The 25,115-nt window shown below is 38.1% G+C and overlaps 1 protein-coding gene and 1 long non-coding RNA gene across 3 annotated transcripts in view; one reads left to right on the top strand and one right to left on the bottom strand.

Annotated features, from left to right (window-relative positions):
- LOC149107146 (uncharacterized) overlaps positions 1–12,936 on the top strand; it is a 24,067-nt gene extending 11,131 nt beyond the window's left edge. Inside the window, exon 2 of the long non-coding RNA XR_016209327.1 lies at positions 12,809–12,936. This is a non-coding gene — a long non-coding RNA (uncharacterized LOC149107146). The remainder of the gene's footprint in view (positions 1–12,808) is intronic.
- LOC110044497 (uncharacterized) lies at positions 5,515–25,060 on the bottom strand. Of its 2 annotated transcripts, XM_089296546.1 has the most exons (12): positions 24,945–25,060; positions 24,003–24,078; positions 23,293–23,335; positions 18,967–19,054; positions 17,453–17,844; positions 17,006–17,067; positions 12,477–12,544; positions 11,401–11,503; positions 9,502–9,593; positions 8,897–8,949; positions 8,634–8,796; positions 5,515–8,040 (listed from the first exon to the last, which is right to left on the bottom strand). In XM_089296546.1, exons 3-12 carry the CDS (start codon positions 23,313–23,315, stop codon positions 7,825–7,827), a joined length of 1,260 nt encoding a protein of 419 aa, XP_089152672.1. In that variant the 5' UTR covers positions 23,316–23,335; positions 24,003–24,078; positions 24,945–25,060; the 3' UTR covers positions 5,515–7,824. The 2 variants fall into 2 exon arrangements, with proteins under 2 accessions (XP_089152672.1, XP_089152671.1); XM_089296545.1 differs by lacking the exon at positions 24,003–24,078.
- Positions 25,061–25,115: the final 55 nt, after the last annotated feature.

Genomic DNA, 25,115 nt, shown 5'->3' with positions numbered 1-25,115 from the left:
ATATTCAAAGAAGGCCAGTGAAGTTAAAACATCAAAACAGAGAAGTATTAAAATTCGTTTGAAACAAAGTTGCCAGGTAAGCATAAAGTCAGGGGCTTTCCCTTGTTAGAAGATTACTGTCTAGTGTCTGCAAAATAACTCTAAGTGAAATTTGTGTGTTATTTCAAATAGCTGTGATCTATTTTGTGATGTTGTGTAAATGTCTCGTAAACGAACTGAGGATTAATCGCATAAGAATTTCGTTTTTTGTGCTCATAAAAAACCATCAGTCATGTGATGCTAAATTATTTAATACCCTTTCACTCACAAGCTTAAAATATAACTTTTCTATTTACCTGATATTACATTTATTGCATTTATTTGAGAGATATTTTGGAAAAATTAGATGTTAGTTTTCCTTGACAGTAAGAGGGTTAAAAAGAATACAAAATTTACTACTTACTTCAACAGACGTTAATTTCCGCAGGAACCAGTTGATTAGTTTTCGGTGCTAGTTCGTTCCTCTCTGTGTTCTCCAAACGATGAAAGTCTGCAATCGTAGGAATAAATGAAAAGTGGCGATGAATATAGCTATCTAAACGTATCACCTTGTTGGAGTTTTTTATCCCTAGCATGCCTTAAGTCTTCCAAGCAGGCATCAGAAGAAGGAAATTCCATTCGTGTTCAGGTATTGAAATGCAAAGTTAAGGTTGCAAATAAATTAAATGATTAAGTTGTTTCCTGTCAAAGTTTCTACTCAAATTGCATTTTCTTTCTTCGTCTTCATCAAGCACATGAGCGGATTCGAAAACTTTACCAGTTTTAACAGTGTTTCCCATGTAGTGAAGCGACCATATTGGTTTTACTGAAAATGCCAATGAACAGAGAGCTTCGAAACCGAAAGCTCTAGATGGAAAGCTTGTCAAAACTACGCAAAAATGATTGGAGTTTGATCACAGAACATTGAACAGTCGGCAATCAATCATTGTGTTAAACTGAGTTTCATTACCTGTGCAGGCTGAAAAACGAGAAAGTTTAATCTTTAAACAAAATGATTATAGGATGTGCAATCTCTGCTGAGCTGATAGATTGACTGTTTTCATGCCGAAGGGCGACGATCAAGGCCAAAATAAGTATCTTACGATAGCCAGTGAGACTTGAGAGCGCGAAAGCAAGTAGGAGGATTAAATTGCCTCTGAACAACAAATGTGCAAAATACCTGGAGCAGACTCTGATGTCGTATAACTGTTTAATTGGTCTTGCTGATTTGCTCTCCCGTTGTTTCTTAAAACTATTAAAGTCTTTAACGACAAATCCAGTGAACATTGTCGCTTCTTAAATCACACTTTGGAGAAATAGATTCATTCTTAGACTTTTAAAGTGCTTGAAACAAAGTGCAAACGAGCGACCGTTTATTCAGACATGCATTCTTGAAAAATGCAAAGTTGTTGCCAAATTGGTAAGCAAATGACAGAGTTTCTACCTTCTGGTTTTTCAGCTCAAATCAGCACCACAAAGAAATCGCCACTTCTCCCTTTTCGTTTTTCGCCAAACACCTGTGAATCTGAAAGCTTCAACGTCAGATCAGAGGAAAGTAAAAGTGTTAATGAAGCAATATTATTAGAGTGACTCGCTCTTCATACTTCAGTTAACTCCTGTGTAGTCACGTGACCTTTATTGACGTCGCAAGAAAAACAATAATCATATGACAGTTTCAAAGAAGAATCAAAGCCCTAACGGCAAGAAATTGTTCACAACATATTTAACCAGCGGACCGTAGCTAGCTATTTTTAAGTGAGTTTAATTACCGAATGCAATCTTAAGTAAATAGAAAGTTTGATCTCCAAAGGAAAGATAATTATGAAAATGGCGAGAGCAAGTCTTGGCAACTTAAAAAGGCTTGTTGGATTTTACATTTTAAGATACGAAAAGTAACTTTGGTCAAAATAAAGATTGTCAATATTTTTGATTCCGGGAGGTAATTAAAGTTCCAGATGAATATTTAAAGAAGGCCAGTGAAATTAGGACATCAAAAGGAAGTAGTACAATTAAAATTGCTTTGAAACAATGTCGCCAGGCAAGCATAAAATTAGGGGCTTTCCCTCGATGGTAAACTTATGTCTGGTGTTAATAAATAACATTTGCTGACATTCGTGTATTATTCCAAGTATAGAGGTTGTGATTTGTTTTGCAATGTTGTATAAATGTCTCATAAACAAACTCCAGACTACATATTACAGAGTATCGTTTTCTTGTGCTCATACAAATCTCGTCTTTCACTCTCAAGTTTTAAATATAATTTTCCTATCTGACTGATATTTCATTTATACATTTATTTGAAAAACATTTCGGATAAATTAGGACGTTAGTTTTTCTCGACAGTAAGAGGGTTGAATAAAAACAAAATTGCCACTTACTTGTGCAGATGTTAGTTTTCGTAGGACATAGTTGATTGGTTTTCAGTGCTAGTTTGTTCCTCGCTGTGTCCTCCAAACTATCAAAATCTGCAATCTTAGAAAAATATGAAAATTTGTTGGAGTTTTTATGGCTACTGGTTTCAACCCAGTAACCTCTATGTGGGGAGTGAACAGCATGTAATCGGAAAGTTTACTTTTTTGTTCTTTAAGTGACCAGCTGTCTCCCAGTACATCATGTCGATAGTCGCAGCAGTCGGTGGACACAAAGTCCAGGCCTCTTCGACTGCCATGAAGGCTGAAAGGAATACTTTCGCTTTTCCTCGGCTTGTATTTGGCTTGTTTTTCCGAAGTGTTTTTCTTTAATCTTTAATCATTATTTATACACGGTAAAAACATCAGGTAAAATAAAATTACATAATAATGACTAAAAATCCAAATCCTTACATTATATTAACTTTCATTAATATGCCACTTAATTTAAGAAAAATCCTGGTTTCCATGAATGCCGTGTTTAAAAATTATGGTAGAGAAGGCGTTTAAATTTGTTTAATGAAACCAGACTCTCTCATTAGTAAACGCCACATCCTAATCAAAACAGCTGAGCGATCGCGCCACATGCTTTCGCGGATGTGGATGCAGAACAGAGCATCAAAAATTGACAAAATGAAATTCATTGACCATGCAATGATCTCATTCATGGAGGATACCACATCATCCAAGATGACAGACCAAATTGATGATTTTATCGGAGTCTTATTGCCAAAGAAAGCTCTAAATCTTTCTCTGTCTTCTAAAAGCTTTAAATCAATGAGAAGTGGTCAGAATGCAGGGAAGCCATAAGAAAATTTAAGAAAGTTTTTTTGTGTTTGCTCTGGTAGAGTCAAACTAAATCTCTGTTGTATAATGTATGAACAGGGAAATACTAAGTTACCGAAATTTCTTCTTGCACTGTAATCGGTATTGAAAGGGTAAAGCCAAAGTATCGCTTAATTTAAGTTAGCATTTTTTTTCCCTCTTTTTTTTACGCTGTTAGACCTCTGATTTTCACCGCTCTCTCTCTGATGATTTAATACCCTGGCTGGAGACAGTGTTGCCTTGTACATCAGCTTCAAGAACTTTTTTCACGGATAACATGAATGTTATCCTTTTTGGAGAGGATACTAAATGTGTTCCCTTTCATAAAAAGATTTCAAATCAGACAGATTAAATAATATTTACATAATTAACCTATTGACACCTGGAAAAAAAAAATCATTTTGGACATTTGGGACATTTTCAGCCTGGTTATGAGCCAAAATAGCTCCAATCTACTCAAAAAGCATTTGCAACATGACAACATCCTTTTCTTTCCACTAGCATTGCTTTGTAAAACAGTTTTGCTCGGGCATGCGCAGAAATCAAAATTACGAGAAAGTGACCTACGTCTTTGGGCTTTTCGGTTTTTTTTTTTTCCTTTTGCTTTTTCTCCTTATCTTATCTTTTTGCTGCAGTTACTGACCGTCTTCTGGGCTTGCTTCTAGTTCAAGAATTTCAGAGAAAGCATCATCGAGACGGAAAATTCTTACCACGAAGTAGCCAGGTGTAGTTGAGGAAAATTTTGCCCCGAGTTTTTCACTCCAACTTCGGAGCATTTTCGTGCATATTTCAAGCTCAGTTGACCCAATCACTCTGATCTGGGCATCATTGGAAAGATCTTTTCCTCCGGCAGAATTTGAGTAGAAGTGATGGCAATTTTGGTCAAAGGTGATGACGTCAGAAGTGGAACAAAGGCGTGAGTGATATAAAGTTCGCTGTTGGTATATTGTAGTTTTTATTCTTCTGAGATAGACTGAGGTTTCAATCTCACACCCAAAAAGAGGTTTGCTACCATTAAGTGTTTGCTAAATGGCTAAAATGCGTAGAGAATTCAATCTTTTTGTTTGGGGATGTCAGAGGGTTTAAAATTAATTGTAGTTTTTACGCGTAGTTCTTCATTTTGGAGTTGCAAATCTCTACGTTGCATTTCAATCAGATTAACATTTTGCCGAGACATGTCTTATCTGAGTAATTTACCAAAAAGTGAATTGTGGTGCCAGAAAACAACCTTATCCACCTCAAGGGAGGTCAATGGAAAATCTGAGGGGATGAGATTCAAAACGTAAAATTTTGAACAGGAACGTTTGATGGTGAACTGGGATTTTAACTAGTTTGACTGGTCCAGGCCACTCTGAGGCCTACTAAGGTAATGTTTACTGTGGGGGAGGGGTTTAGGGGTACTCAACATAGTTTTATACGAGGAGGGTCCGCCCCGAGGTTATATACTATTTTAACCAAAAGGTACCCCTTTCGTAAACCTTTCATTGGAAAAAGGTAGCCCCTTCACGTACCTACTTACGTACACTGTATTATAACTGCTGTAACTGCTCACTTGTAGTGCTTTTGATACAAAGCCATAAGGTGTGGCTGTTCGAATATTTTATTAAAGACCCTCTAATATACCTAAATGACAGATTTCCCGACCCTTTCATACACCTCAACTTGTGAAATCCCTACCCTTCCATATCCCTGAGGCCTGAAAAAGGTAGCCCTTTCAGGCGGAGCCTCCCCGCAGAGACCATTACAGGGAGCACCCCCGGGCATGTTTCATCAGCCACTTGATGTACTGGTAGGTGAGGATCGATGTGGGCTTCAAAATGTCTGGGTGGCTGAATTAATTTAATCCACCTCTTTTAAATATCACATACTTTTACCAATACTGTCTTTCAAGAGTAGAACTCATGTATATTTATTGGGACCCGTCCACACTATGCCGCAAAAATGAAAAAACGCAGTTTTATTTCTACGGTTACGTCTACCATCGATACTACCCCGTCACAAAACGGAGCTTTTCAAAAATGCTCTTCAAACCGGTGGAAAACATTCTGAAAACGGAGCTTTTGAAAATCGACGGTGTCACGATAATCATGTACTTTCTCTGCCCGAGTTTTTCTCTCCTAAAAAACCGGTGATGTTGCGATTTTAAATTTCTCTGGCGTAGTGTGGACGAAAAACATTTTATACGTTTTCAGAGTGAAAGCGCCGTTTTCTATTTTCTCCCCGGGGCATAGTGGGAGGGAGTCTTGTAACCTCTCACTAAGAGTAAAAACAACCAAATTGAAGTAATTTTATTCTAAATTTGCAGAAATGACTAATTATTTATAATTTTCGATTTCCACAAAAATCATTACATAGTCACGTTAAGTGACTAATTTTAAAAACTCTCAAATTGCACCATTGTCCACTGAGAGATGAAAATTTACATAAACGAACATAGGCTATTAGTTAAATTATTAAAACCGGAACCTCTAGCAACTAAATTATTGTATGGTTCCAGGAAATATCCATACCTACCCCATGGCGTGTTTGTGGTGGGGCGGGGGGGGGGGGGGGGGAGGGGTGGGGTTGGGGGTTTGGGAAGAGGTAGCGGGGTATGGATGTTCTTCTGGATTAACAGATTCCAACTACAACCTTCCTTCCTTTTTCCATAGCTTTACCACTCATCACTCATCCTATTTCGAATTTCCCAAGCCCGACTAGTCACATCCGAATAACATATAATGATCTACAGTAGAACCTCGATGTAGCGAAGGGCCAAGGGACTGGCAAACTATGTTGGCTATAACCAAGTTTCGTCGTATCGAGGTTCTTTTCCATATATTTTACTATTACTGGGGCGAGGAATATCGTTCGTTGTACCGAGGACTTCGTTATATAGAGATTCGTTAACTCCAGGTTCCACTGTATATTGCAGCGTTTTAATAAGAAGACAACAACTTCATTTATTTATATATTTCTAGACTTAATGCAAAGGTTTTCCATTTCTTTACGGGAGCATTCTCGTTAAGCTCATTCTTTACAAGTGTGAACGCAGGTGCTAGAAAACCATCAAAAAACCCGAAATATCCCGTGGGTTTGTTGCAGCAACGTTTCAGTAGCGAACAATTACCTGAAAATAAGCTCGTATATCCTTCGTTGTCGTGATTATTCAACAAACTGTCAAGATATTCATATGGTCAGGAAGTCCTTGTAACGCTATGCGTTTTTCATATTTGGAAGAGAGCTCAAGGAGACTCAATCAACCGATTTTGGAGAGCAATGAAAACTGCGCTTTAGTGACGATGTGTTTAGTCAGTACAACAATTGTCCTTGGGCCCGTTTCTCGAAAGCCCCGGAATCTTTTCGGGCCCGAAAAGCCATGCTTAGTTAATGGGTATTTAAAGACAGAGAGGTGTATACGCCTGAAACTTCTTGTATGACGAGAACCCCTGTTCGTATTAAGAATATATGAATAAAACAGCTGGGTAGTGAAAGGGTTTGAGATTTTGCTACGGCTTTTCGGGTGCGAAAAGTTTTCGGGACCTTCGAGAAACGGGCCCCATAGGCGAATATCTTCTGATTTTACGTAACTCGACCAAGTATCAAGCAATATCTATCGAAGGATAATTAACTACTTGCTTTAGAGCAAAGCTCATAGAAATATACAGCGATAACTAACAGAGGCAAATATTCTCCCGTCCGGCCCTCCTACAAAGCTCACAATATTTGTCAGTTACCGTTAGGATTCGATTTAGCGCCTTCCTTCCTATAAGCGCGTGGTTTTGTTAATAAGTGCCCCTATTCCAGTAAGCAGCCACCCCCCTCCCCGTACGGAAGCCTAACTATTCCTTTTTCAATTACGTCGTCATCCGAATACACTGGGATCATCCGTCCGTGGTTTATCTTTCTTTTGACCAATTCACATCATACTTTTGATAAAGGAAAATTATCTCGACTGTCATTTCCATGCAACAGCACAATTCCTTCAAATAAGAGATCTCTCTTTCGTTGTACACATGAGTATTAGATGTCAGAAATTAGCACAGCATTCTCCTTAATAAACGGCCTGTTTCCCTTCTTTCAGCTCCCAAAACAAAATAGCACTCCAAGCGCCAAATAAAATTATTGCGAAGTTATTTGGCGCCAAGGAAACTACGCGTCCGCACCAGACTCGCACCCAGTCGCTATTTACGGGCCAGATTGGATTGTTTCAAAGAGAAAGCAGTCTGGACCGAGTAGAGCGCGCGGGGAGTTATCCCATGACACCCTGCGCTTCTTAATCCACCCTAGTATCCAGTCTTCTCTCCCCAAAACACGTAGTTAGCGACTGGGTACGAGTCTGTCCGCACCACCCGCATTCTGTCACGCATTCTCTTTAAGAAGTCTTTTCGTACCTGGTTAAAAGTTCGATCACAATCTTCTTAAAATGTTACTTGTGAAGTAGTCTCTTCGCTGTTTGCTAAACTAGTCCAAGAATATAGCAATTCTTCAAGCTACGCTATTAAATAACCTTAAGACATCCGTAACCTTAAAATGTAAAATTGCTGTTGAGTTTCCCGTGTCCATCAACGACTCATTTGAAACTGGCGCTAAATCACCTACGAGTCCTTCCGCGGCCACGACCTCCTCGTCTAGCGGTCGCCTCCATGTAACCACTGAAAATTGCATTCAGCGGAAGGCCTGGACACGGGTTAATCAGTAGCTGTCGGCAGTTTTCCAGAAGAACATCTCGTCTTAGAGCATCAACGACTGACATGAGATCTTCAAATTTCCTTTCGGCTAGCACTAGAGCACCGTCATCTAAATCTCTCTATAATTAGAACATAATGAAGACCAGAGTTAAAATACTAACAACCCAACGAAAAGATTTTGACTTGTTGTTAAGGTCACAGAAAAGATGATCGTGTCTTTAGGTACCCCGATCAGTGCACCGTTAAACATGATGTCTTGCTCAGGGCTTAATAGCCTTCACTCTGCAGGGGGCAAAAACTAAGAAACAAAATTCGAATCTCTGCGTTGTTTTAGAGCAATGAACACTTCATGCAAACAAAGCGTTGATGTCCCTTCACTAAATTTCCCACCGATAAATTTTGTTAAGTGGTGATGTTTAGTACAACCCTGTCCCTTAATCGGGTGGGTCTTCCATGAGTGGACTCGTAAATTACGACCACTTCCCTCATCTTTACTCATAAAACTGCTATCGAACCTCCCCAAACGGCCACCTTGTTAGAATTTATTGTCCCAACCCTGCGCTAATCTTTATACTGACTGACTTTTCTTCCACGGCCAGATATTTCTATCCATTGGTGATCTTTGTAGCTTTTACTCGACTTAAATTTGAGTTTACATCAAGTTTTCTTCGTAAAAATGGTGCAAAAATGGAAAAGTACGAACTCTACTGACCTCAATTTGAATCTGGACGACACCATTATCGCGAGTTTTGACTGCCAAAACAAATACGCCCTCGTGAGCTCTAGAGGAACTGATGCGAATGAGGAAATGTCCAGGGGACTGGTCGCCAAGGCGATTTGCAGCCTCGGTTTCATTCATGTGACCTGCGAACCAACTGGTAACGAGATAAAGAAACAAAACTTTTACTTGCAAAGAAGGAACAATTTTAAAAGTGATTTGAAAAGGCATTAGCACAAATTGGAGAATTCCATTACCTTTCTTTAGCACCATCTCGCATTGAAATAGACTTCTTCATCAAGTTGTACATCTAAAAAGAAGACAAAGAAATGGAGCCAAAACTGTGTCAGTTGAAAGTTAGTGGTCAGCAAGGTCACCCACCCTCATTGAGGACTACATTATCTGTTTGAAGTTTCTCAATTTCTTGCAATCTCAAAATGCAGCCAGGTTTTCAGAAAGGTACCATGATTCACGATTTATAACATTTGTATGAACGAGGAGAAAAAAAGGGATTACCCTAAGTGTATTTGAACGGTAAACAGCCAAACATTTTTTCCGCCTAGAGTAAAAAATAATGGAAAGGCAAGGGAGTTGAGAAGTTCAGACCCCGTCCCCTCCCCTACCTCTACTCCCCATCCTCTCCACCAAGTGGAGCCAGTGGCTGGCCTGAAGATAAGGTGTACATTTGCCTGAAAATGGCGAGAGGGGTCCAAATGCGAAAACATTTTGCTAACAGCATTACAAGAAAAACTAAGTTGGCCGATGATGTTCACCAAGAATTTTGTGAATTATGATTAACACATTTAGTTAACTTCCTAATTAAACACACTTACAAAGGGTTGCTAGGATATTAAATGCACACCTTTTGAAGGCATCCATCAGGTCCTGTCTTGAAAGGTCCAAACAGAGCCACCAGTTGCAGAAACTGGTCCAATCTGACATGGCTGTCATTGGCTTTCAATCACGAGCAAAGAAAAAAGAAAAACATGTAACCCACTTTTTGTAAGGTGAGTAAATGACTTATACTGGCTTAGAGCGGTTTTCAATTGAGTGTCGTAAAACCAAAACCAAAGTAATCACTCTCGCCAATCTTGAAGGACACAGACAATCCAGTGAACCAATCAAAACTCGAAGTAATTACATGTAGCTGATGCAAAGCGCAGGGAAATGCGTGCGAACGAGTAGCGATTGGTTTTGGTTTTACTTCTGATTGGACGACAAAGTGGCGCAAGTTTTTTAAACCAATCGCGTAGCGTAGTAATTGCAAAACCATTTACTTTTTGACACTCCAATGAAAACTGCTCTAAGACAGATTCAAACACAATTATCATTTAGACAATACTCTGCCCACATGGAGACATCTTGGAGGTGAAGTGGTGAAACTTAAAAGCTTCATAAGTGGCCGGCCCACTACAGTTTTCAGCATTTTTCAGCACTTCGTCTTGCAGAATCTTGACATGCTGATTTAATAACCAGCTTATAAAAATTGGGGTCAGTCAGCTGTTTGATGTCATTTTAATGGTGTCGACTGAAAAAGAGTGTCCCACATTTATTTATCAACGATTAATTGCTGAAAAATGCTGCAGACAGTGTCCTGTTACCCCTGACCTGGAGTTGCACTCAAGCCTCAATCCACAATAAAATAGATTAACCCAGTTGCTAAAGCATAAGCCAACTACTTCCACCGGCTAAGACGCTGGTCCAGGTTAGCCAGCAATATTTTGCAAGGTTTCCCTGGTTTTTCAGTTTCCTGGGTTGGGTGGGGGTGCAGTGGCCTAATGGTTAGTGTGCTCAACTATGGATCAAGTGGTCTGATTCAATTCCTCACTTTACTCTCACAGTACCTCTCTCCACCCAGGTGTCTAAACAGGTATCAACAAATTTGTAATGCTGGGGGGTAATCATGTTGTGGACTAGCATCCCATCCAGGGGCATGGGGAATAGAAATACTCCTTGTCGCTAACTGGAGATAAGTGCTGGCCTGATGGGCCACTTGGCTCCTATGCAGAAACAAAATGGCGTTTTTTTGGAGCTATCTTCGAGATTTCGTCGGGACACAGAAAATCGAGGATCTAACCCAATCCAAAACTTTTTGTGCAGAAATATTTCAAATAACAAGTAGATTCGTTTTACCAAAAAAAAAAAAAAAAATTAACTACCAGTTAACCCATTCTTAGATGGAAGTGCACTTAAAGTTATAAGTTTGCCCTAAAAAAGAAAATCTGTTCATCCATAATGTTGAAATTAGAGCATAGGGATATATTTTTTAGTAAAAAGAAAAAAAAATGCTCAAAACTGTTCAGTAAAGCAGAGAGGATAGATCTCAAAAGGGAATAGACCCTTTTCATAAATGGCTGCCAATTTAAAATTCTTTTGTTTGCATTTAAATTAGCCTCACTAAACTCGTTTGGGAGTAAAAATTCTTTTGAATTATCAACTCAAAAATGAGGTTAGTCAGGCTAATTTTAATACTTACAAAGAATTTATAATTGGCAGCCGTTTATGAAAAGGGTCTATGGATCCATCAAAATTTGAAATGCATAAACCTGCAAATGACTGGAAACTTATAAACTTAAGGTAACTTTTTTTAGCTTAACTGAGAGCACAAGATGGTAGGAGAGTGAGCAGTGGTCAGTTTTTGCTGCCTTTTTGGACCTTTTCATTGTAAAATAATGATAGCTACCTGACATATCAGGCTTAAAAATTGGAATTATGCCTAGTCAAGCCATCCATTACTCATACATTCATAATAAACTGTTACCATAATCAATATTGCACACTTTACAGAGAAACTTCTCCACATTTCCCTGTTGCATCTCCTTTGGACAACAGTCTTTGGCAGCTTGCACAAAATTTTTCCAGCTCTAAAAATGTAAAAAAAAATATTAGTAATGGTTCAGTAAAGTCGGAGTTCAAGCCAATTTGCAACCAGATGGGCATTGAATTTTAAGCCAAGTTTTTGTCCACTTAAACCTTCTTTTCCCTTGCTAATTTAAAAGAAATGAAGTTTTGGCTTTCTTTTGAACATGGTAAATTTGTTGCATGATCATTGTGCAATACAGAGAACTGATTTTAACCAAGACTCTGGGTGTCATGTCATACTACAGTATCAGTTGAGTACGACACGGCAGAGCTTTGATGACCAGGTGTTGGACATAAAATCACGGTGTTGCCACAGGCAACTTTCCTCATTTCCATTGGTAACAATATCATCACCTGACATTTTGTCCACTTTGCTGCAAATGACGTCAAAGGCCGACAATTGTCCACTGGAAACAGAGAAAGTTGTCTGTGACAACAATGCAACTTCTCACATTAAAACCTGGTCACCAACATTTCATCCTGCCTTACTCAACTGATAATCACAGTAAGACAAGTACAGCTGCATAGTAATAATAATAATTTATTGATTTATAGTGCGCTTTTTAACATACCAGGTGATCAAAAGCACATTACAACAATAAATAACCTAAAACTATACAAGTATTAAAAATCTACAATAAAATTTAAAAATAATAATAATAAAAAAAACACTACATCATTTATTTATATATACATATTTAAGAAATATTAAAAGCTAATTTAAAAAGATAAGTTTTAAGATTTGACTTAAAAGTGGAAATACATTTGATCATGCGGAGGCTAACAGGAAGAGCGTTCCACAGAGTGGGCGCAGCCACACTGAAGGATCTGTCACCAAATGACTTTTTCATTCTCCCCGAAGGATGCTTTAATAAAACACCTTCAGTAGAGCGTTGCAGTCAAACAAATCACTTAATCAAAATTTACGGACACATGTTCAATGTTTCTTTTGTACATTATGTGTATACTACGTACCTTCCGCTCATACTCCCCAGCAATGTTTAGCCAGAACTTCTCGGATTCATCAGAGAAAAAATTCTCCCCTAGTTTACATAAACAAAATCATGAATCATGAAATCATGAACTGAAAAGTTAACACATGAAATTATTTTTCTTATCAGCAAAACTTGCTTAATGCATTAATATAGGTAGGCATATTGATTTTTACACAGTGACTGTACTTTATAACAATAAATAAAACATAGGCACGCAAGGCGTGCAAGAGTTATTTTTTTGTGAACTATAAGTCTCGGAGATAGGAGCATTCATGGAACTGTTTACAGTACTGATTTGGTTGATTTGACAAGTTTTTTTGGTTGCGATGTACAGCAAGAAAGAAACTGGGAGTTTATGATGTACATACGATGTTACATCGGTAATGGTAAGATTACTAAATAGTAAGCCATAAAATGTTTGACTGAACAAACTACAGTAATCTGACACATCTCCAGATTAATGTAGATACCATCTTATTTTCTAACAGGCAATTTTATTCGTTACTTGATACAACCCACACTGTGATTGGTGTGACACGCACACATGCATAACTCCCTCACTCACCGATCATGTAGCCTTTCCCTCGGGGGGGGGGGGGGGGGGGACTTCCTTATATGGGCTATATAGGTCTGTGCGGCCCGGAAGGGTATGGTTTTTCAGCGGTTTTGGTCATAAATAGGGTATCGATTTTCGCTGATTTTGGTCATTTTGGTCATAAATAGGGTATGGTTTTTGCACTCTAGCCTTGATATGGGTATGCTTTAAGAAGAAGCCACTTTTTCATCATTATCGAAAAGAAAATCAACAAAAGCCCTTCACAAATTTATATGTTTACGGTAATTTAACATTGGTTTGAACTAGGGAGCTAATTATAACGCAGGTCTGAAACAGGGTTTTGATTTGAGGGTCAGGTGGTAAATAGGGTTTCGAATTTTTGGTCAGGTCATAAATAGGGTAAGGAATATCGCAGATTTTGGTCATAAATAGGGTAAGGGTTTTGGGAAGCAGGCCGCACACCCCCAACCAATTTTTCTGGGAGTACCCCCTCGGGAGCCCTTCCAGCCCCCAAGAGGAATTTTTGCTCAAAAATACTCAAGTTAAGAGAACTTTTTGCATTTTATACGAGTCGTAAGTTTACCCTTTTTACACAACACAACGCAACAACACTACTTCACCGAAAATTGAAAGAAAGAGAAAAAACCTCTCTGACACGTTGAAAGTCTGATTTAATTAAATTGCACTTTAACTTGGTGCCACACAGTCTTCAAAGAACATTTGAACAGTTTTCATACTTTTTACCTTTAAAAATATCGGACTGAAAAGAATGTCATAAAATGCCCATCAAATAAAAATATTAAACTGCTACTGCAGAGACGTAAAAACGCTCTAGAAATGAAAGCTTCTCTTTTGTTTAATATCCTGGGAACAATAGCCGATAACTTGTAAGCTCTAATTGAATTTTACTCCCATATGAAAACAAAAGTGTCGAGTTACCATTTGTAACTAAAAATAGCAAACATCTCGTGGGAACAAATGGTGACGATTCGTCAGCTCTAATTGAATTTACTACCTTGTGAAAAACAAGAGTGTCAAATTACCCATTGTAACTAAAAAATAAAAATATCTCGTTATATTTGCATGCAATAAGAACAAAACAATCGTTACCTGCACTTACTATTGTAAACGTTAGAACTGCTTCAAATCTAAATTGTCTCGTCTCCTCTAAAACATGTCCTAAGAACTAGAACCGACGATTCGTGACCTCTAATTGAATTAACTCCTTGTGAAAAACAAAAGTATCAAGTTACCCTTTGTAATTAAAAATAAAAATATCTCGTGCCATTTGCCTACTACTCATGAACTGCTTCAAAACTCAAGACTCATCTCGTTCATAACTAGCCACCATTACACTGAAAATTATGCACTCTAAAACAATCCAATGTACGTATGTTACTGTCACACTCCCCTCCAAACCAGACTAAAACTCACAAACCGGCAACATACACATCACTCTTTATTTTTCAATTACCAAAGTCCTTGTGTTTATACATACCTTGTGTTTCTCACGTACCATTTACCTTTACAACAAGAAATTTGATTGGCTGTTCATAGTAGATCAATCTGGTTGGTGTGACATACATACATCTCTCACTCACTCACTCACTCACTCACTCACTCACTCACTCACTCACTCACTCACCCATTGACCCGTCCATAACATACCCGACACGCCGACTAAGAGGTATTTTTTTTACAAAAAAATAACTCAATTACAGATTATCATAACTATAGATCGTTTTCACTGTCACACAATAAAAAAATAAATCGAAAACCATCCAGTGGAAAAAGCTAAGAAATTGTGATCTTATAGACGATAACTAAATAAGACACTTCTCTGACTTTTGTACATGTAGGCCTGTGCATTTCTCCAAACTTCTGATATTCGTTAAAATCTTTCGCAGAAATTTACAGAGCCCAGTATCAAAACGCCATGTTGGCATGTACATCCATGGTACACAAATATGGTGGCCGGAAAATAGTGTAAATATCTGGAACTTACTTTGGCTATCTAGGCGACTGATTATCAGTACTGAACAAACAGCACTTTTCATAATGCTCTAACTTCTAAAAAGGCTCTAAATCATGAGATAAATTATGTTTTTCAATTTTTCAACTCGATCATAGCATTGTGTCACAAACCTCCATAACCCTGAAATTCAAAATGTTCTCACTGGTTTCCAAACAAAGCATGCTATTGAGCTGTAAAATTCTAAACAGATATAAATATACCCCCTCTTATGCCGGGTGAGGATAAAAACTTTGGTGGCTCTTTACTTAAACTGGATTTTAGAAAGTGCATGAGGACATCACGTGAAAACAATCTATAAATTAATTGTCATTGTCAAGAGCGAATAAAGCTGTTGTTGTTTTTTAATTCAATTTACATTACGTACATGTAATAATGGTCCAACAGCATATGCATGAGTTTTGCAACTGATCCATGCTCATTAAAGTGCCAAGGGGAGAGAGAGACTGAGAATGAAGAGGGTTTCAATGGGGTTGTGGCTTTTACGGCTAACAGTTAAGCTTTTTTTTACTACTAATGGTTAACTTATTATTATTAATTATAACAGAAATCTTGAAAAAAAAAAACTACTACTGTACACCAACCATTTTTATTGATATGTTACAAATTAATTTTCACTGTTAAAAAAAGTTCAAAATTTCTTTTGATTTCCGTAAAACATATGTCAGGTCTTAGAACCATTCCCAGATGGGAAAAGTTATTTAATATGAGAATAAAAGACTAGTCAGGGTCCGAAATTGCGCTTTCCTGGTCGCCAATGTGACTAAAAATTTTGCACTGGCAACCAGAATTTCACAACTGGTCACCAGCAGGCGATTAACTATTTCATGTCACGATAATTACACAAACAATAACTTTGATTTTCAGCCAAATCGATTAAAATAAAATTCATAGCCGCCGGCCAATTGGTCACTTCCTTTTTACCTTTCTGCTGCTTTTGAAGTATAAAACCGATTTTCCTGTTATTATAAATCTACCACAACGTCTCACAACGACGATCAGTACAAAGCTTCGCTGCCATGTTTTTTCAGCAGTTTCCGATAACATACGTATTAGCGGGCGCAAGAGGCCATGTGCGTTCTTTCACCATGAATATTTATCCAGGCGATGTGGTCTCCAAAGATGTTCTGAAATCTTTCGGTAATTTATTACAAGGTGGAGACAGAACATCTGCGAAGAAATTAGATGAAGATTTAGATATTCTCAGGGGTTAGGTGGAAATGTAGATCTGTCAAAGTGGTCAAAAGATGATTTCAGCGCTGGTTTGATTCCTGATTACATCGATGGCAATTATTTTGCCAGCAGGCCCATGGCGACCAAAAATTTTGGTTTGTGTTTCGCTGCAAAAGAAAAATTTCATTGACACTTTTTGGCGACCACATTTTTCCATTTGGCGATTGAAAAAGAAATTTCAGTCGCCATTTGGCGATTGAAAAAGAAATTTCAGTCGCTAGTTGGCGCCTGCCGAAAAAAGTTAATTTCGGACCCTGCTAGTGTTAAGCTGCATTTTGCACATGTATTACACTAGCCACAAAAAAGACACAATACAGTTACAGACAGTAACACTTTTGTGGCTAACTTTTTTTATTTCTGGTTAATACCTTAATGGTTAAAATTTCACAATTTTTACACCTACACTGTCACAGCTACATTTTGGCCCATTTTACAGCCAATGCTACTAAGGGTTAAAATTTGGCAATTTTTACACCTAACAGATAAATGTTTGGCCTGTTTTGCAGCTAATGGTTAACCCCATAGAGAGCCTCAATAAACTGTGCTGTGCAAGAACACAATAACTGGCATAAGTTAGGGATTGAACCAAGACTGCTCTTGATATACATAGTCTAATGCTACTTATTAAGTAACTACCCATAAAACCTGTGACCCTTCACCCAGACCAGGCACAAATAATTACACTTACCATTTTCTTCTGATTCTTGTGGCCCTAACTTTAACTTTGACATGCTGCTGTCAGCCATGGAACTATAAAATTAAACTAAATTTAATGAGCTAATGTACATTAAGACATTCCCAGAAGCTTAGAGATTTAACAGTTTCAATTTTTATTTTATGAGTGCCAGTATTACAATCTCATGTTGCTATACTAGAAGGAATACTTCCAAAAATAAGCTACTTTAAAAATAAGCTACTGAAAGCAAGTTTTGTAATGTTCTGGTGCAATACATGTATCCCATAGAAAATGAGGCATTGTATTGATTCTGCTTTTGATGTTTCAACTCATTGTTTGAGAAGCAGATTATTGAATGAATCCAGTCATTCACCCTTGGGCAGAATGTATTGTAATGAGTATTTTGACTTAAACCCTCAAAACATATTAATGATAATAATTATAATTTACTTAGAATACCTGCAATTTCCCGAATCTTGCAAGGGCCATGACAATTTAGAACTGCTATCACCATCAAGGCTCTCTTCTTTGGAAAGCTTGGCACCCAGAAGCCCTGCATAGCTTGTGCTTCCATTGTTTATAAATTTCATGATGTCATCCAGAACATCAGATCTCCTGACATCCACAAGAATCTCCAGCAGCTCTTTACAAGTGGTAACAGTGCATTCTCTTAACAGTTCAATAGTTGGATTAGACTTCTGTTCCAGATGAGGAATAATGCTTGAGAACTGAAGCCGTGAAGCTACTATGCGCCAATCATTCCCAGACTCTTTCTGAGGATTAAGGGACTTAGAAAATTCATTCTGTAGTTCCCAGGTTAACTCTTTCACAAGATGTGGAAGATGTTGTAGCTACATGAAAAATTAAATCAAGGTCATTATTTACAGAATCTTGAACTGAGGTCATATTAATTTTGTATGTATCCCATGGTGTAATGACGACTTTTAACATTGAGGACTGATGATAAAATATGATGTTGATGACGACGACTATGGAGTTAACGATGATTGATGATGTTAATGATGATGATGGTGGTGGTGACGATGATGACGAAGATGACAACAGTGAAGATGATGATGACAATGAAAGGATTATTGGGAAGCACAGTCCCCTGAAAGTTAATGTGCTTGACTCTGGATGAAGTGATCTGGGTTTGAGGCCTGGCCTGAATTTTTGTGTTGTCTTCATGGACAAGGACTTCACTCTCAAAGTGCTTCTTTCCATTCAGGTCAAACCAAGACTTCAGAAAGATTATTGTGTCATGCGACTACAATCCATTGAATTGCATAGCGATGACGTAAAATATTTGCACATCCAGTTAAGGAAAGGGTACTGACTGTGAAGTTTTCCTGATTGTTTGTTGTTCAGGATTGAATTCTATATGCATTTAATTTTTGTGCCATAAAGTACAGACTAATCAAGTCTAAGGAACTTTAAACTTGCATTACTCAATAATGTCAATGGTATAATTTTTTCACTGAGGGTTGTAGATCAGTCACCCTAATACTGGTTAGTGGACTGGACTTGGAGATTGAGCAATCTGGATTTGAGACCTGACTGGCTTGTTCTGTTGAATGTCTCACAGTACCTTGCGACACGCAGGTGTATACAGTGTTAATGGGTACTGGCAAATCTAATGCTGGGGGCTGGGGTACCCTGTAATGAACTAGTATCCCATACAGAGGGGAGAAGAAATGCTCGTAATTGCTTTATGCTTTATGCTCAAGAAGCCAGGATGTGCCACTGACCTGACACAGGCTTCACCTTACTTGAGGATCAATCTATGTTGTTTCATACTAAGTTAATAAACATGATTGTTAGTTAGAACAGTCTTAAGTTAACAACCTAGTCAATACAATATCCCAGACTACATTGTAAGTGTATTGACATTTTTATTGGCCAAAATGAACAAACTATTTATTAATAATGATCTTCAAGTTTTGTTAAGTTTAGTACCATTTACTTGTACTCACCAAAAATTGTACTTTAACCATTGTCCCATTTCTCTCTGCCATTTGATTTTGAAATGATACTGTGGAAGCAGATGAACCTCCACTCCAACTGGAGAAAACATCCCAGATGCTAATTTTAGTTGTTTAAGTATGTTTTGCCCCTATGAATGCCTGTTTATTTCACTGCACTAATGATTGTTAACAATGTTGTATTTCATGTCATCAAGTACAGAAATAAACAATACTCAAATACAATTAACAATAAAGATTAGCGAAAAAACTGAGCAACGACGTTTCGGTGTCATCCTGGCACCATTTTCAAGTTAAAAAATATTTGTGCGAAAAGTAAACTAATTTATACCAATGGTAGAGGTGCGAAATTGAATAAATTAAGATTAAAATAGCTGTTCAATGTTCATGTTCATTCCAATGAGGTGTCAAACACTGGTAATGAGTTCAGTGTCTGTTCAAAGCCTAAACAAATACTTTTGCGCGAATGGAGTCTGACTGTGTGTTAAGGCTCGGTTTCTTCTTGCGAATCCACAACATTTCGTGGATCAAGCAATCGAACTTTCCCTGACATTTCTTTAGGATCTTAAAGTTGTTAGTCAGGTCACCAACTGTATCAACTCGGTGTTCATTTTGAAGGTGTTTTCCGATGGCGGTAAATCGGTGTTCCTCAATGCGCTTGTAAAGATGACGGCTAGTGTAACCGACGTATTCTGCATCACACAGATCACATATATAGTTATAAACAACGTACTGTTGATTGATCAAAGGTGGTTTTGGCTCTTGTACTTTGAGATCATCGCCAATTTTACGGCTTCTGAACACCGGCTGTAGTTTGTGATCAAGTTTATTACTCAAGTCCGAGAGATGTTTCTTTACTATGTCCGCTGATTTCTGGTCTTTAAAAGGCAGGACAATGCGGTAGATATTCTCTGTTGGAGGCGTCGATCTTGTGTCTGGTGACATCACTGAATTAACGAAACGGGTGATGGTGGAGTTCACAAGAGAATCTGAGTACTTGAGGTTAGAAAAGATCAGTTTAAGGCGTTCGCATTCTGTTGAGAATAGTTCCCATGTTGAGGACAAGCGGTAAGCACGGTTTAACATGGTTTTAACTAAAGATCTTTTATAGCGGTTGTCGACATGACTTTGGTGGTGTAAGAGGAGACCAGTGTTTGTGGGTTTACGGTAAACACTTGTTACCAGCTTGCAGCCCTTCTTGCATATTTCAATGCCGACAAATGGTAGCTTACCGTTAGATGCGATCTCCATGGTGAAGGATATGGATGGATGACAGTTGTTCAAAGTCTTCAGAAAGGCTTCTGTGGTTGGTATGTCTTTCATTGTGGCTAGTGTATCATCCACGTAGCGTCTGTAGAAGTCTGGCAACTTGTTCTCGTTTTGTAGCTTTTCCTCGATAGAACAAAGAAAAGTATTGGCCATTAGGGGACCCAAGGGAGAGCCCATCGCTACTCCATCAATTTGTTGGTAGAGTTGACCGTTAAATTGAAATAGCTGGTCCTTTGTTGCTACTGACAACAGTTCAATTAGATCAGCTTTGCTGATGTTTAGATGGTGTGTTTTGTTGAACCAGTTGTCAACAAAAGCTCTATCAGCAAGGATCTCGATGGTTTCTTGTAGTGGGACGTTCGTAAATAGCGAAGAGACATCATAAGATACTAGGATGTCAGATTCGTTGAGGCTCAGATTGCGAATCTCATCAGCGAAGGAAAATGTGTCAGATATTGTGTAGCTGTTGATCGTCAGGGGCTTCAGTTTATCATCGAGCCATCTCGCGAGGGCAAAGTTGTAAGTACTTGTGGCGGATAGAATGGGCCTCATCGCCAGTTTTTCTTTATGAGTCTTTGGCAGACCATAAAGATGGGCGAGTCATGATCCTTTCGGGCAAACTGAGTTGGCAATCTGTTTTGGGAGAATTTTGCGCACGACAGATTCAAGGTGTTTCTCTTTCTGCAGTAAAGGGTGGTAGTTTTTGAGCGGTCGCCCACGCGTCTTGGGTCTCTCCGAACTTATGGCAGTAAATTTAGCTGTATCGTTGATGGAAGATTCACTCAAAAGGCGAACATATTCTGCCTTATCCATAACAACTACTCCTGTACCTTTATAAAGGCTTCCGAGCAATTTTCAACTAATGTCATCGCAGAAGAACTAAGGGCAAAAGTAAAGCAAAATGCGACACTGAAGAAGGAACTTAACGGAATCTACGTTGAAATACGCCGGAATTGTTCATCGCTCCAATACATGTGCATCCTGAGAACGATGGTTAACCTCCGCAAAAAGCACTATGAGAAAATGATGAGTGGCCATATCAACAAAATCATGAAGCTGCTAAACAAAGATCACGATGTGGACAAACATATCCAGAACATTTCCTCCTACAAGCTTTCATTCTTCCAGAAGCTTGTTCTGTGTCGAGGTTTGAAGTTTTCCTTGCCGCAACGCATCTCTTCAATGGACATTCAAGCTAGCTTCGAGAAAGCCTTCTGGCAACTGGAGCCTTCATTATCCGATGATAAGAAGGAATTAGCTGCGGCGACCCTTCGATCGATCGCGCTTAACTACATCGAGTGCAAAGCCCCCAAACCACCGAAAGCGCTACAAAGAGCTATTGAGCAACTAAAACGAAGAGATGACATCGTAATCACGAAACCAGATAAAGGTACAGGAGTAGTAAACCCACAAACACTGGTCTCCTCTTACACCACCAAAGTCATGTCGACAACCGCTATAAAAGATCTTTAGTTAAAACCATGTTAAACCGTGCTTACCGCTTGTCCTCAACATGGGAACTATTCTCAACAGAATGCGAACGCCTTAAACTGATCTTTTCTAACCTCAAGTACTCAGATTCTCTTGTGAACTCCACCATCACCCGTTTCGTTAATTCAGTGATGTCACCAGACACAAGATCGACGCCTCCAACAGAGAATATCTACCGCATTGTCCTGCCTTTTAAAGACCAGAAATCAGCGGACATAGTAAAGAAACATCTCTCGGACTTGAGTAATAAACTTGATCACAAACTACAGCCGGTGTTCAGAAGCCGTAAAATTGGCGATGATCTCAAAGTACAAGAGCCAAAACCACCTTTGATCAATCAACAGTGCGTTGTTTATAACTATATATGTGATCTGTGTGATGCAGAATACGTCGGTTACACTAGCCGTCATCTTTACAAGCGCATTGAGGAACACCGATTTACCGCCATCGGAAAACACCTTCAAAATGAACACCGAGTTGATACAGTTGGTGACCTGACTAACAACTTTAAGATCCTAAAGAAATGTCAGGGAAAGTTCGATTGCTTGATCCACGAAATGTTGTGGATTCGCAAGAAGAAACCGAGCCTTAACACACAGTCAGACTCCATTCGCGCAAAAGTATTTGTTTAGGCTTTGAACAGACACTGAACTCATTACCAGTGTTTGACACCTCATTGGAATGAACATGAACATTGAACAGCTATTTTAATCTTAATTTATTCAATTTCGCACCTCTACCATTGGTATAAATTAGTTTACTTTTCGCACAAATATTTTTTAACTTGAAAATGGTGCCAGGATGACACTGAAACGTCGTTGCTCAGTTTTTTCGCTAATCTTTATTGTTAACTGTATTTCCAAATTTAATCAAATACAATTACAAATAGATTTCAGGCACTTAAAATTGTAAATTAACATACTTAGTTTTATTCTAATTTTGGAACCCATAAATCAAGGCTACACTAATGTCCTGTGTAAAAACTGCTAAATAAATAAAAACAGTACCGTTTGAATGGGTTAAATTCTGGGGTCTAGTACACACTGTTCTGAATACTGCTAATCAAATTAAAATTGATTGAGCATTCACTTCTAATCAACACTGAAGCAATGACTTCATGAAAAATAATTTTCAGTTCAGCCTTTTTTTAAAATAATATTACACTCTATAGATGCATATAAATTTTATTACATAAACAGTGATTTAGCAAATGAGATTTACTTAATACTTGATCCAATTAAGTGTATATAAATTATAATACTGCAACAACAAATATTGAACCCTCAATAATAATACCAAAACAGAGGCAATAAAGTTTGGTAAACAATATAAAAAAAGAGGCTAAAAAGAGCTTGTAGAGGAATTTAAATGATGATGAATTTCATCAAGGAATACTCCTGTCATGAATTAAATACTAAATGCATGGTAGTGACAGGAAAATGATGTTTGATCATGCTGTTTTGTTTTGAATCTAACATCAAACCAGTCTACCTTAGTTAGTTCACTCAGATGCAACCTTCAATCTAACCAATCAAAACCTAAAGATTTGTTATGTACCTTCTTGTTCGATCATCTTCCATCTTAAATTTAGGTTGGTTCTCTGGTTAGAGACAATAACAAAGAAATTAGCATTCAAAAGGTAACAGACTGAGATACACACCTTATTGAAATACCAGCTATTAAAATGTACACAGTATTGAATGAGTTTTACTTAAATCTTTTATAGTAACATTTAGTTTCATGTTTAGTTTCAAACTTACAACAATATCAATTTTCTTTCATTAATGAAAAGATACCTATATTGGACATTTTCCCATCTGAGGTCGTGTTTTTTTCCTTGATTTATTTCATCACTACAAGGTATTTTAAGTTACTTGAGATCTTATACATGTAATGTAGCAATAAACAACTAAGCTCCCTGGTCTTGAACTTACACTGACGAATTACACCAAAAAATCCCGATTTAAGCTCCCTCCACGACCCAGTTATACACCTATCATTCTGATAACAAATAATTCAGACATGACTAGTAAATGGCAACATATCGTACTCATTCTACTGGTAAAACAACCCTTACCTCATCTTAAGCATTTGTTATAAAAAAATCTGATTTTTCTTTTTATTATTTTAAAATATGGATTTTATGGATCGATCTAAAATGTATTAATCAAGCTGGCCCCTCTATATACATTGTATTTTAATACAATTTCGTCTCACCTGGATAAATAAATTGGACACTAGATAGTGTAGCAACTATTGTTATATACCTGGTTCTTCAAAGCACACTGACACGTGTAAATGAAGTGGCCGGGTATTCTGAAGTTGCTCCGTGTTTATATCAGACTAAATTTAATTTTTAACAAATTTAAGGTTAGAAATTTTTGAGTGTCGATCGAAGAACATCCTCACAAACAAAGATCATCCTGCTTTTGAAAGCAGCATATACTGAAAACTGGGAAACCCGGAACGGAGCCAAAAGCCCTGAACACTCACTACTCGCCCAAATAAAACCCTATACAAATTTTAACGAGTGTTTTTAGGGATTTTCAGGGTTTAATTCCATGCCTTGCAAGGAAAGCAACTTGCACGCAGCAGCATTAGCAGATAAGCAGCTCACACGATCGATGTTAGGTATTAAAAATACTTCCCTGTTGTGGATCATCAAATATTAATGTTTACACAAAAACGTAGATCTTGTCACAGAAACAATTGCAAAGTGCAGTCTCATTTGATTTGAGTTACGGGGTTACATCCCCTCGTCAGCGCTATTCCGACGTGTAACCGAAACACGATGTCCCTTCGGGAGTGACACACTAAAGTAAGTCACCCAGTGTAGCCGCCTTAATTAAGGCAATTCGGATCATACCTTCGTGCGAACTCCGCATTTTTCCGCGCGTGTTCACCGCACTGCTGACGCACTACAAGGGATTCGTTTTGATTCCGTGTCTGCTATCCGAACGAAATTATAATGCACGTGTCTCCCCAGGGACTAAACAAGTGTCGATTGCACGACTGGACCGGGATCATGATTTCTTTGATGAACTACAACGCTACTTCATTGTGTACACTTTTGGCTGTGGCGCGAAAACTACACGAGCGATATCGCGCTTTGTTTGGAAGACCGCGGACGAAATGTGTTCACAAGAAGACAACCCACTGACCAAAATGTTTGCTAAAATAAATTGCAAAGAATCTGCATTTCCACCTACCAGTATCACTAACAAGTAACAAGGCTGTTCAGCCCTTAGATGCCATTTCCTTTCACAAATTGCCAACACTTCGCCCTACGCAACCTCATCCCTTTTTCCCAGAACTACCAAGTATATTACAAGACGTTCGATTGGTTCCAGCGTAAATTTCCTAATTTGGATATGACGTTT

Source organism: Orbicella faveolata, unplaced genomic scaffold (assembly GCF_042242905.1).
Source record: "Orbicella faveolata isolate gen_17 unplaced genomic scaffold, um_ofav_v1 contig_27, whole genome shotgun sequence".
Lineage (NCBI taxonomy): Eukaryota > Metazoa > Cnidaria > Anthozoa > Scleractinia > Merulinidae > Orbicella > Orbicella faveolata.
This window is presented reverse-complemented; position numbering and strand designations above follow the sequence as displayed.

Excerpts from the sequence above, each read along its gene's own strand:
- LOC110044497 (XM_089296546.1), bottom strand. The coding sequence starts at position 23,315 with ATGGAAGATGATCGAACAAGAAG. Across the intron at positions 12,545-17,005 it reads ACAAGAATCAGAAGAAAATG|GGGAGAATTTTTTCTCTGAT; the intron begins GTAAGTGTAATT and ends TATGTAAACTAG. Across the intron at positions 11,504-12,476 it reads CTGGGGAGTATGAGCGGAAG|AGCTGGAAAAATTTTGTGCA; the intron begins GTACGTAGTATA and ends TTACATTTTTAG.